Genomic DNA, 12,859 nt, shown 5'->3' with positions numbered 1-12,859 from the left:
CAGCGGTGGCGGTATCAGCGTGCTATGTCACTTGTGCCGCTGGATGCGCGAGTGGATTGTAGAGAGGTTCGGGCGCATTCGCCCAATACCGGTTGCATTTTGGTAAGTACACAGGCTTTTCAGACCCATGCTTTAATCCTGATATCAATGTCCATAGTGAACGAAACCCCGAACGAATCACTATCAGTTGATCCTGATTTTGCAGATAGATTAAGGAGGATAAGGTGTGAGACCAAGTTTGATACCGCACGTTTAGAATAGACTTTGATCAATGTATATCGATGTGAATGGCTGCATGAAGTACACGGTTTTCACCAATGTCAGCGAGATAAGTTCCACGCCTCGAAAATCGCACGAGAACATGCAACTTACGAGCGTTGCAGATTTGGAAGAACGTCATGAGCTTCATGTGATTGAGCACACTGCGTGAGTTCGTTACTCCACAGAAGGTGCTATCATGCTCAGCCCTTTGCCATCGACCTTCTCCCTTGACTTGGAAGTCCAGAAAAAATTGTTCGCTTAACTTTTTCGATCTCTCCGTTTGGAAGTCGCATGCGCTTTAACACGCAGGCACACCATCCGGCAAAATACAATCCAATCATGCTCACAACGACTGCTATCTCTGACACCGCCCAAGACCAGGAGGTTATAAGTGCAGGCGGCTGCGGTCATCCTGCACCGTATCACAGTCACAAAAGCGGACTGGCAGCTGCAGGATAAAAGATCTTCATCATTTCGGCGAAACTCCTGCATCACATGAATGCCATCGGCGAACTGAAGATGCTTGTGCAAGGCGACGGCCAATTAATAATGCAGTAGATCCTGAATCTCTTATCTTTTGACTCCTCATATCTCTCACCATATCATTGGTCAAGACATACACAAGCCTCATGAGAGATCATATAAACAGTATAAAGCATATAAGGTTAAGACGTAATCCCCTCATGCTTCTTCCGAGTCAATCTACCTGACTCAGCTATTGCTTGCAAGATGGCGGAACCGAAATCCTCTGGTGCTCAAACACCTAGCGAACTTACCAAGGAAGATGCTTTCCTCGATACCGTCAATGCAGTCCCCGAGGGAGGTCTTTCCACGATCGAAGAACAACAGAGACAACGAACATTGTTTTCATACTCGGAAGGTCAAAAGATCCTACGAAAAGTCGATCTTAGGCTGATGCCATTCTTGCTTTTGACCTATATCCTTAGAGTAGGTGTTACGTATCTCATCACAGTGTACGATCAGGGCTGACTTTGGCCTGTAGGGTATGGATGGTGGTGCCATTTCTTAGTCAGTAAAACTTCGGTCTTCGAAGGCATCAGTGGCAATTGACTGACTTGCTGTTTACTGGTACTGAAACCTTCAGTGTGAAAACCATGAACAAGGGTTCACCAACCAACATCTTGAATCAGCTTCACATGTCAAGTAATCAATACTCTTATGCTTCTACTACCTTTACGCTTTTCTATGCTCTTGGTGAACTCCCTTCTAATTTACTCTTCAAACGTACCACCCCAAGGTGGCACTACATGAGGTGAGCAATCTTGTTTCTTACACCAAATCACCAGTCTTGAGGATAATTGCTTATTGGTTGTCTACAGAATCGTGGCTCTTTGGTCTATCGCTGCTATCTGCCATGCCGCCGCTTTCAACGCTGCTGGTCTTCTCACTGTCAGTCCACTCATACTCATTCCGATACAATCTCAACTAACCCTAGCTGGGTCGTACCGTCTTGGTCCATAGGCACGAGCATTTTTGGGTCTGTTCGAAGCTGGTATGGCTCCCGGTGCTTATCTCCACCTGACATATTACTATCGACCAGATGAGATCGGTCCTCGTATCGCCGCTATCTCTGCGATGTTCAACTTCTGTAACATCTTTGTTGCACTTGAGACCTATGGTCTGAGCTACATTGATGGTCATGGTAAACTTGGTGGTTGGCAGTAAGTCCCTTTGCGGGTCAAGACAGTCGCCATCTCACAGATGCTGATGTTCTGTGGGGTAGATGGACATACATCATCAACGGTCTCTTGGGATTGGTCTTATTGGCCATACTGTACTTTTGGATGCCCGATTGTAAGTCCTGCTCCTTGTCCGGCTGTAGTAGTCTAACTGACCTGATTGCGCAACCAGTCCCAGAAGACTGCAAATGGCTCACTCCACAAGAACAGCAATGGATCGTCGGTCGACTCCCTGCTGGTTCCTCTCGATCCAACGACAAGAATTTCGACTTCAAAGAGCTAAAGGATGCTTTCAAAGACCCAATCAATCTCACGTTCGCTACCATGATCGTCATTTACGTGAGTTTGCGTATATCACCTGTCTTGTCTGATTCAGTTTACCATGGGCTTACCCGCTTTTATGCGCTGACCAGAACACTGGTAATCTCGGTATGACTTTCTGGCTCCCTACTATCATCAGTAACCTCGGTTTCAGCTCGACCGCATCCGCTCAACTTTGTAAGTCTATTTGTCATCAGACATGGAGGAGCAAGGACGTTAACCTCGAATCGTATTCTCCAGTGAACATACCTCCCGCTGCGCTTTACTGGATCGGTGGTATCGGCGGTAACATGCTTGCCGACAGGTTGACAATGATTCCCAGACCTCTTTATCTCCTCACCACACTATCGATCTACACGGCAGGAATGTTCTGTCTAGCCTATGTAAGAAGCATAGGTGCTTTGTACGCCATCATCTGTGTGATGCAGGTCTTCGCCAGTGCTTCCTATCAATCCTTCATTCCTTGGCGTTGCCAATCTCTGAAAGGAACCACCGACGCAGCCTTCGCCATGGCTTGGCTAACTGGCGCAGGTCAGGTGGCAGGTTTGTGGTCAGCTCAAATCTTCAGAAGTCAATATGGTCCAAGATGTAAGTGGAATTCACTATGTCATCTCTGTACTCTAAGGGTGATGCTGATAGGGGAATAATGGCCCATCGATTTGCAGACAGCATCCCATTCATCGTCTGTGCGGCTTTGACGATTGGTGCTATGGGTATGGTCGTAGTTAATTGGTTCATGACGTACACTAGTGAGAAAGAAACCCGAAGAATCATGGCGCTCAGACGTAAAGTTGGGAAAGAGAGAGACGAGGTTTTGCAAGATGACGTTGACCTTGGTGCCGAAGTGGCGCAAAGAAATAATCGACCCGCTGGTGTTTCAGCGTAGACACCAATGAGATTCTGCGTTCGTGGATACAAACTTCGAAGAGTGCGATACTGAAATCATGGGTGGTATGTCATGATACGATGTAGGATGTTATCCAGACTATACATAGCTTTTATAGTGTTACGGCCTTCACTTGATTCAACTTAGACTTTTACTTTTTGTGATTTTCATTTGTACACGATGATGAAATCGATGAATGGCGATGAAACGGACTTCACATAATACGCCCAGCTCTTCCCAGGAGAAGTGACTGATTCTCCAATAACGAGCATGGGCTATGGACAATGTCCCGAGCCGGCTTCATCTCGTAACGATGCAGCATGCGAATAAGACTACAACGGGGTTAGGCAGCTGGTGCACATTCGTACACATGTATCTTCGTTGCATCATGGTGCCCATACATCGATTGATGCTATGCAATGCATTTGTAATATCAGGTACCCCAGGGTAACTATCTCTATTGAAAACAACGAGCACTATTCTACTCATGTGGGTTAAATCCATTGATCCAAGCGGCGGAATGACCTCGAGGACCCCTATCAGGATGGACAAATTCATATCAGTACACGCAGAAGCGTAGCAGACGATAATGAGGTGGACTTACGGAAGAGTACTGAAACCTCTCTTCAGATATTGTCCATCTCCCACTTGATTCAACACCGTGTTCGTTTCCCCATCATATGAGACTTTACCTCTGAGTATGACCGTCTTGGGCCAGTCTAGTATCTCCATCCCCTCATAAGGGGTGTAATCGGCACCATGATGTAAATCTGTCTGCTTGATGGTCACCGGCTTTCGCGCAGATTGAGATCTCCAGATGATAAAATCAGCATCTGAGCCAGGTGCGATAGTTCCTTTCTTGGGATACAGTCCTAATTATACATCACAGTCAGTATGGTACACGGATTATTCAAAAAGCGGTCCGTATCTCTCTCAAACTCACCATACAATTTGGCTGCGTTAGTCGAGTTCAATTCGACAAATTTCTGGGGAGATATCCTGCCTTTCAAGACTCCTTCAGACCACAGTAAGGGTGTTCGGGTACATACACCAGGTAACCCATTCGGGATGTGTTTGAAATGACCTCTGGGATTTTTGACAGGATCTTTCAATCCGAGCTGTTTACCCTGAGCGTCGTAGTAGTTGGTCGGGGCGTGGTCCGAGGAGAACACCGTAAATGTACCATTCGCCAGACCTTCCCAGATGACTTCTCGTTCTTTTGGATCTGAACGTAAAGGAGGAGCGCAAACACATTTGGCGCTATTGATATTGTAACCCAAAGTCAAAGTCAGCCGTGTGGTTCAGGTCAATCACCTTCTAAGGAGATGAAACAGCCAATGCCACTCACCCCTCAAATCCTGGCGCCTGCATCTTCTCAGCAGTCAAAAGAGCATAATGCGGACAAGTTTCAGAGTAGATTGGTAGACCTTGAGTCTGAGCCTTTCGGATATGAGCAGTAGCTTCCCTCGAAGAGACATGAACGATGAGCATGGGAGCGTCAACCACCTCAGATAAGCAGATAGCTCGGTTGGTCGCTTCCGTTTCTACCAGTGGTGGACGTGATGTACCATGATGCCAAGGCTCGACCATCCCGCGTTGGATGAGATTCTCAGTCATCCAGTCGATTATATCCGCGTTTTCAGCATGAACCATCGTTGTCACACCTGTTCGTCGAGCTGCACAGAGGATGTCGAGTACTTGTCGGTCGTTCAGCTTGAGCAAAGGGTATGTCATGTAAATCTGTGAATCCGATATATCGATTAGCAGATCGTCCTGTTCGATCCGAGGCTATCTGGTTACTCACCTTTACACTAGTAACACCAAAATCAATCATCTTGGGTATTTCCGTCTTCACCACATCTTCCGTTGGGTCACTGATAATAGCGTGAAAACTGTAATCCGTGTATGTCTTGTCTTTGGATAGCTCGTAATATGCTTCTATGGCAGGCATGACCTGTTCCCCTTTAGCCTGAACTGCAAACGCAATCACCGTTGTAGTTCCTCCAGAGATAGCTCCGCGGGTTCCGGTTGTCCAGTTATCAGCTGACTTGGCTCCTGAAGCGGACTGGCCGATGTGTACATGGGAGTCCACTCCTCCAGGCTGATAAACGTATCAACAGGGTTCTATCTTGTGACAGTGCAGCTCAACTCACAGTCACAAATCCTCCCTCCGCATCGATGACCTCGCAGTCAGAGGTATAAGGTAAATCTTTTCCTAAACACACTACTACTCCATTTTTCACACCAATATCACAAGCGACTTGGTCCTGTCCAAAAGTCAGCAAGGCGATTAGGGCCGCATGGGATAGATTAACTCACAGCAGCAGTCACTACAATACCGTTCTTGATAACAAGGTCGAAAAGGAATGGGTTGGTCATGATGGATAATAATTTGCGTTTCTTTGAAAGCAATATTCGAGACTCGTCGTTACAAATTCAGGTGATTGATTGACTTTCATGATACACTCACATCATAGCCTACCGACCTCTACGTGTTGACTACCTGTCTATGCAGTTGCATGACTTACCCGAGCTATCTTTCAATCGGGACCCGGCCAATCTTTGGTTGTGACGCTCCCAGTAAATAAATTGTAGGCCGATGGTTTTGCCGTGATCTAGTGAGCGGCCAAATCGGTTATCACATTGGAGGTAGCAAAATCGCCAATCACGACCAATGTTTTCCGCTTCCATTCGCCAATACTCTGCTGTACCGTCTCTACTGTACGTGTAGATCATCATGAATTAGGCAAATATCTCCAATGAAACCACCGTCGCCAATTACATTATCGCCAATGATTGACTCGTTGTGATTGTTGAGCCACACTCTGTCCCAAAGCTCTCCATGCGTGAGCATGGCCTACGAAGCGATATAAGCGCTTTATCATGCCATGCCCTTTTGCATTCTTAACAATACTTCATACCACTCATCTTCCACCGAAAAGGGATCATGCCAGACGCTGAACCCATTGTGATAATCGGTGCTGGGGTGATCGGTTTGACCACTGCTGTGAGATTAATCGAATCTCCTCTGTACGCTACATCCAAACACCCTATCCACATTCTGGCCAATCACCTCCCCAATGATCCACTAGACCCATACTACGCTTCGACCATTGCGGGTGCCCATCACCTGAGTTTTGCGGATGATAATGACACGAGGCAGAGGAGGTATGATACTCGAAGTGAGTAATTCATGTAGACAACAGAGACGTTTGAGCTGATGATCGTTATCAGCGTTTCAAGTGATGTATGACGAGTGGAAGAAGGAGGGTGAGAAGACTGGGTTGATGTCACTGAAGCAAACGGAGTACTACGTTGGAACGGATAGTCATCTCAAGGTTTATGAACATCACCCTGATGTAAGTCGATGCTCATCTTCTTCAGCATTATACTGAACTAGTGAATCATACCTTTTGCAGTTCACAGTCCTTGACAAATCCAACTATCCCACATCTATCGATCATTCTATTTCTTTCACATCACTCACCATGACCCCATCCGTCTATCTGAACCGTCTTCTCAAAAGACTGGAAGGGAAAATTCAGATACATCGGTATCATCTTCCCTGTTTATCCCATCTCAAGCACCCGTCATGTACTGCTCTGATAGGATCGAAGTCACCACTAGCAGTCTTCGTATGTACCGGTATTGGAGCTTTGACTCTGGGAGGGGTAGAAGATACCGACGTATATCCTACTCGTGGTCAAGTAATAAAGCTGAGAGCTCCATGGATGAGATCAGGATGGACGAGACAAGTGGGATCTCTAGACGGAGGGGAAGGAGGTGAGAGAACCTATATCATTCCAAGATATAACGGCGAGGTGATCATCGGAGGAACAAGGGAACAAAATGACTGGTACCCATATCCTCGTGAGGAAACAACAGAAGATATACTCAAGAGAGCTCAGGAGATCTGTCCCGACCTGGTACCTCCATATACAAAAGGCAAAGAAGACCACGAGGAATCCCCCTTGAAAGAACTTGTGGAAGGCGTTTTAGTTGGATTCAGGCCATCCAGAGATGGTGGTATCAGAGTAGACATTGGCGATGACCTGTACCTAGGCAATGACAAGGTCAAGGTGGTCTATAATTACGGTCATGGTGGTGCAGGATGGCAGAGCTGCTGGGGCACTGCTGAAGATGCCGTAGAGCAGCTTATAAAATCGTTATAATATTAGTCTACCAAGCCCATATATCGTATGCATTCGAATTCGATTCCATCGGTCTGCTTTGGCTCAATCCAAACGAGTTGCGACTGCATGATCCAATATGAGGTTGTTGTGAGATGTCGAATACTTGGTTGGGATAATTCACAATTCAATGCTCCTGGATTTAAAAGATAAACATTCTTCGCCGCACATGTTTTGTTTACCTTGTATATATCTCCCCAAACCACGTCATGTCAGACAACTATCTCAATAATCCTATAGATCTTTCTGTCCCCGCTCATGCCCATGTCTCTCCCACCAACTTCGCGTTACAGACCTTGCTAAACAACAGTAACACCCAGAAACCCATTGCGGGACCCAGCTACTCGAATCCCATATCCCATCCTCCTCGACCTGCAGCTCCAATAGATGAGGGAGGTGGAAGACCAGCCAGGTCCCGCAAGAACAGACCATGTGATGCATGTCGCAGGCGCAAGACTAGATGTTTGATAACTGCTATCGGACCACCATGTTCCCTTTGCGCCGATGCGAAAAGGGAATGTACATTCAATCTCGCACCACCAGCACGTAAACCCCGACAATCAATTCGACCAGCATCAAGTGAGAATGAGACAGGTGAAGCCGAAGTGGAGATAGATGGAGATGCTGGGCCATCAACTCCTAGTGTAGCCAATGGGAAACGAACCAGATCACCAGATTCGGTAGATAGGATAGGGGCAAATTGGAGGAGGAGAAGGGAGACATCACCACCGGATACAACTTCAGTCCAGACGAGCAGAAGAAATTCAAATCTCACTCAGCTTGCAGATACAGCTTCTTCGTTTGACCATCTTGCTGTATCTGGGTTCGAACCGCACGGTGAGTCACGGCCTGGGTAATGACGAAGCTAACATTCGCAGTCCTTACCAACCCCATCACCGATGATCTCCTGCCCATACAGGATGAAGAGGCAGATAAGCCTACGGATAGACCCCATGTCAAGCAGATCGTGAGTAGCATGTACTCAAGCACCTTTGCAACATCTCTGACGACACCTATACAGTCATCGGACCCCAAAAGACCAATCTTCGTGGTGATGCAACCGAGACATGAGAGTTAGTCGTCAGTCTTCCAGTTCCTAAGAACGCTTCAATTGACCTAGCACAGATTTCAGATCAGGAGGAGCAGGTATCAATGGTCTAACCAATCTTCGAACCCTGATCTCACATCAACCTACTTCGTTCTCCGAACCCTCACTCATATCAGCATATACCACGCATGTTCATCCTGCTAGACCCATTCTTCCCAAAGGCAGAATCGGCCGATTCCCTCCCAATCTTCTCGCAGCGATCTTAGCGAGTTCGTTCGCCCATGCGAAAGATACTAGACCTCTAGCTGGGCTGGCTGCAAACTTGTTGCAAAGTGCTTCAGAGGGAACGGGAGAGTCAAATCTGGTAACAGTGATAACGAACATCATGATGATAGGTGTGAGACCAGGAGCAACTAATCAGGGGTCGTATTTGCTACTTGCTCATGTAAGTCATTCACGATCTTCTTTTACTTGTCCTGCGTAATTAGGCTGAATATGACATAGACAATCGCCCTTGCTCAGTTGTTGGGCTTGCACCTCGATCCGTCCAGCTGGTCCATACCAGCATGGGAGCAGGATTTAAGAATCAGGCTGTGGTGGATGTTACGCATTCATGATGCCTGGATGAGCTTCCGTGGGCGAACTATTTCTCCCATACCTATATCAGGATGACACTTATTTTTGCGCTCCAACAGTTAATTCCCGTCCATCGCATGTGCAAGCCGATAACAGCACCGCGCCTCTCCCTCAACTAGCATCCCTTCTCGAGGCATCATGCGCATTTTCCTCTGCATCTTCGGACTCAGCCAAATCGTTCATCGCCTCATGTCGGCTGGCCAGACTGGTTTCAAGACTCCAGTCGGAGGTGTGCACTCTCGGAGCAGTTGCTGATCGGAGTGAAACGGAAAGAAGGGAGGAAGTAGAAGATATACTGCATGCGGCAGACGGTTTATTGAGAGATTGGAAAACATCACTCGTTCCTAATATGACCCGTCCTCCGGGTGTCAGTGAGTTCCAGAGAGATACGTGCAAAGCTGACAGGCAGATTCGCTGCTGCTTTGTCTTCTTGGGTTCCGATGTATGCTCAAGCGGATCCATATCGAATTGGAACATGGGCTCGGCGCGATGTTCGTAACTCCGTCAGATATTCTTGAACCCTTCACCGAGTTCGTTACATTCATAACATCCTTGCACGAGGGCGATTTAGATGGCTACTTCCTATCTTGTGAGTATTCGCCTGTCTACGAAGGGCTGACTAGTCTCTCAGACTGCTCCCATATACTGTCCTCCGTTCTCGCTTCTCTAGTTCGTTTCGTGCTTGGCTCCCAGACCGAACCCAACGTTACAGCCTTGAATCTCATCGCCCGACTAATTCGCTCATTGCACCATTACCAGACAAATTACGCGTGGGACATTGCCGGTCCTGCTCTGAGACGGGCAGCGACGATGGGAGACCGCCTACGCAATTTGGAAGAGCACGTAGAATTAAGTGAAGCACTCAGAGGCAGCAGCTCTTCCACACCTGGTGACCTCAATCTGGACGCTTCCTTACCTCCCCCGGTGGCGCCCATAGCGAGCGGTGATGTTGCGGTCGAGCCTCAGCTATTATGGGATTGGACAGGAGCAGAGATAGATTTCGATCAACTACTCGGCCTTTCTTCGACTGCACCATGATACAATGCATCACTGTCCTCTTATCAAAGCAACGATCATCTGCAATCCCATCCTTGCCCCATCTACCACCTTTATCTCCTTCCCTTCTTCATACGCCGCTTCTCTAATCCAAGGTTCCATCCCGCACATTCCTCCACAGCCCAGTACGATCACTTCTGCTCCTGCTTTGACCAGCTTTTTTGTAGTAGCCTTCATATTCCTCTCTACCTTCGCTTGATCTCCTTCCTGCAGCTCTACTACACTAAGACCAGTGGTGATAGGCCCAGCGAACCTATTTGAATCGGTTGATCCGAGAAATTTTGCGGTAGCTTCGATCAGGTTCGTCTTGATTCCAGTTCCAGTAGCTATAATACCGAATCTTCCAGTGGTATGGAGCATCGCAGTAGCGACTCCAGCATGATAAATACCGAGAACAGATAGTAAGATACCTTTCTCTGAGGCGTATATTCGTAACTCAGTAATTAAGGGATGTTCCGAGAAACAAGCTACCAGAATTCCGTCATACTTGTGTAATATCGGTGGTAGCTCGGTCATACACGCCTCACAACTTGATCTGGCTGTCGCTTCGTCAGAGATTCCAGCAGGTCCAGTGGAGGGGTTGAAGAAATCGACGAAGGTATTGGACGGTATATGTGGTCGAAGAGAACGCTCAATAGCATGGGTGATGGATGAGGATGAATTGGGATTTACGATTAAGATAGAGAGTGGTTCGTGCTTGGTGAACATATTGCCAAGACTGATACCGCGAAAATACTCTGAAACCAGGAGACTCCTACTTAACAACTTTGCACACCAACCCTGACTGTGCACGCGTCTGTCTCACCCTCTCTGGCATGCACCTAAATCACCCTTTCGTTCCGGTCTGAGATGCATTCCTTATCGGGAATGAGTTTTCTCGCTAAAACCCGGCGAAATCGAGTTTGCCACGGCAACCTCTTCGGTATTCATGTCGTGCGGCAAACTTGCGAAATGGATATTGGCGACTGGTTTGTCAAAACAAACAGACCGACGTTACGAATGCAATCGTCTGATGCATGCGATTGACATTTCTAGCTGATACACCTTCAAAATCTTTTGAACTGAAATTTCTGCTGTAGCCATTTCATTCTATCGGAGTCAATAATGGGAAGACCACTAAAAGTTGCCGCTGCCCAAGTTGGTGCAGTACACCGAACGACCAGTCGAGCAGAGGTGTTGGATAGACTGGTCAAGTTACTCGAAGATGCTTCTACACATGATGTGAAGCTCGTAGTTTTTCGTGAGTAAGGCTCATTCCGAAGCCAACCTGTCATGATAACTCATGTGTCATGCGAATAGCCGAAACCACTTTCACTACCTTCTTCCCCCGTTACTACATCACCGATGATGAAGAGCTAGCAAGCTACTACGAATATGAAACAGCTGAGACCGGACCGGTGACTCAGACGAAGAACGTCAAGGCTTTTTTCCACAGAGCGAAAGAATTAGGCATTGACGTTCAAATTGGGTATGGCGAAGATACAGGAAATGGAAGGTACAACACTGCGGTATATGTCAGCGGGAAAACGGGAGATGTGTTGAACAAGTACCGAAAGGTGAGTGATATCAACATCCGACTCGCATCTCCGAACCTTATCTGATCATTTACTACTAGGTGCATCTGCCAGGATCGACTGAACCTTTCGACCTCGACCCAAATACTACAAACCAGCTGGAAAAGAGATACTTCCTTCCGGGTAATTATGGTTTCCAGGCTTTCCGAGCCAGCTCATTGAAAGAGACCTGTGGAGGATCAAGCCCCATAGTCGGACAACTGATATGTAATGATCGAAGATGGGCAGAAGGTTGGAGATGCTACGGATTACAAGGTGTGGAGATCCTCTGTTGCGGTTATGTAAGTTTGGACTAAAGACTTGTTCCGCGGGAGATAAAGTACTCGATGCTGATACCCAAAAACGCTAGAACACTACCGCCTATGCTCCTCAGCTTTGGGGTGGTGATCAGAATATCTCGACGGAGAAGGCCTACGAGGAAGCCATGGTGAGTACCTCAGATCTTCCTACCGGCGTTCAGAACTCATGAGCTAATTTCGTTTCTCCTCGCTCAGTTCCACCACAAATGTAAGTCGCTAGACCTCTTGGGTCTGACGTTTCCCGTGAACATCAGCTAATAGTCTCTCATGCACAGTGGTAGTGCAAGCTCATGCGTATACCAACTCCAGTGAGTGGGAGTTACTACATCTTCCGGAATCAATAAAAGGCTGATTTACCTCATGCATACTCTAGTGTTCTGCATTACTTCTGCTCGAGCAGGTAACGATGATGATCGACATCCACTCATCCCTGGATCTATGATTGTAGACCCAGAAGGTCATATAGTCGCAGAGAGTAAGACCCGAGAGGACGAGCTGGTAATTGCTACCATTGACTTGGATGACTGTAAACAAGGGAAAGAGAGGACATTCAATTTGGGTAAACATAGAAGACCCGAAATGTATGGTAGGCTGGTAGAAGAGGGTGGTGTCAAGCCGCCACCTGAGGTATGATGGAACTACATTCACGGCATGCATTGATATATGGTAATATGAAAAGACCTGCAGTGATTCAAGTATGTTTGAGCTGTCGGACACGATATCGGCTGCCAGCATTTGCATTCCGACAGAACGCTCACTACTTCTTCTCTCAGTACGAGTAGAAGTGCTTAAATATCCTGTTTTCCCTTGACAGTGGTACCGACCTGCCCTCGCCCATTGCACTGTCATCAGAGTGTCATATAAAAGCGTGTGCATATGGAATACCTT

General features: G+C 47.2%; 6 protein-coding genes across 6 annotated transcripts; 4 read left to right on the top strand and 2 right to left on the bottom strand.

Moving 5' to 3' along the window:
* Nucleotides 1-990: 990 nt before the first annotated feature.
* V865_000713 (uncharacterized protein) lies at nucleotides 991-3,168 on the top strand (the record flags this gene model as incomplete). Its single annotated transcript, XM_066224542.1, has 10 exons — nucleotides 991-1,209; nucleotides 1,265-1,290; nucleotides 1,367-1,534; nucleotides 1,602-1,671; nucleotides 1,744-1,943; nucleotides 2,006-2,076; nucleotides 2,134-2,300; nucleotides 2,375-2,459; nucleotides 2,523-2,870; nucleotides 2,948-3,168. 10 exons carry the CDS (start codon nucleotides 991-993, stop codon nucleotides 3,166-3,168), a joined length of 1,575 nt encoding a protein of 524 aa, XP_066080639.1.
* Nucleotides 3,169-3,649: 481 nt separating this feature from the next.
* V865_000712 (dihydropyrimidinase) lies at nucleotides 3,650-5,547 on the bottom strand (the record flags this gene model as incomplete). The annotated part of the gene is made up of 7 exons (XM_066224541.1): nucleotides 3,650-3,704; nucleotides 3,773-4,040; nucleotides 4,112-4,428; nucleotides 4,517-4,908; nucleotides 4,973-5,269; nucleotides 5,322-5,435; nucleotides 5,488-5,547. The coding sequence occupies 7 exons, from the start codon at nucleotides 5,545-5,547 to the stop codon at nucleotides 3,650-3,652; spliced, it is 1,503 nt and encodes a 500-aa protein (XP_066080638.1).
* Nucleotides 5,548-6,115: 568 nt separating this feature from the next.
* Nucleotides 6,116-7,340, top strand: V865_000711 (uncharacterized protein; the record flags this gene model as incomplete). Its single annotated transcript, XM_066224540.1, has 3 exons — nucleotides 6,116-6,350; nucleotides 6,403-6,527; nucleotides 6,588-7,340. The coding sequence occupies 3 exons, from the start codon at nucleotides 6,116-6,118 to the stop codon at nucleotides 7,338-7,340; spliced, it is 1,113 nt and encodes a 370-aa protein (XP_066080637.1).
* A 227-nt stretch (nucleotides 7,341-7,567) lies between these two features.
* V865_000710 (uncharacterized protein) lies at nucleotides 7,568-10,080 on the top strand (the record flags this gene model as incomplete). Its single annotated transcript, XM_066224539.1, has 8 exons — nucleotides 7,568-8,195; nucleotides 8,237-8,325; nucleotides 8,380-8,431; nucleotides 8,484-8,851; nucleotides 8,911-9,040; nucleotides 9,102-9,413; nucleotides 9,551-9,631; nucleotides 9,713-10,080. The coding sequence occupies 8 exons, from the start codon at nucleotides 7,568-7,570 to the stop codon at nucleotides 10,078-10,080; spliced, it is 2,028 nt and encodes a 675-aa protein (XP_066080636.1).
* A 9-nt stretch (nucleotides 10,081-10,089) lies between these two features.
* On the bottom strand, nucleotides 10,090-10,806 carry V865_000709 (uncharacterized protein; the record flags this gene model as incomplete). Its single annotated transcript, XM_066224538.1, has 1 exon — nucleotides 10,090-10,806. The coding sequence occupies one exon, from the start codon at nucleotides 10,804-10,806 to the stop codon at nucleotides 10,090-10,092; it is 717 nt and encodes a 238-aa protein (XP_066080635.1).
* A 396-nt stretch (nucleotides 10,807-11,202) lies between these two features.
* Nucleotides 11,203-12,604, top strand: V865_000708 (uncharacterized protein; the record flags this gene model as incomplete). The annotated part of the gene is made up of 7 exons (XM_066224537.1): nucleotides 11,203-11,338; nucleotides 11,398-11,654; nucleotides 11,714-11,953; nucleotides 12,022-12,099; nucleotides 12,167-12,179; nucleotides 12,247-12,279; nucleotides 12,345-12,604. The coding sequence occupies 7 exons, from the start codon at nucleotides 11,203-11,205 to the stop codon at nucleotides 12,602-12,604; spliced, it is 1,017 nt and encodes a 338-aa protein (XP_066080634.1).
* Nucleotides 12,605-12,859: the final 255 nt, after the last annotated feature.

Source organism: Kwoniella europaea, chromosome 1 (assembly GCF_036810445.1).
Source record: "Kwoniella europaea PYCC6329 chromosome 1, complete sequence".
Taxonomy (NCBI): Eukaryota; Fungi; Basidiomycota; class Tremellomycetes; order Tremellales; family Cryptococcaceae; genus Kwoniella; species Kwoniella europaea.
Note: the sequence above shows the minus strand (reverse complement) of the source record. Positions and strands in the feature narration are given on the sequence as shown.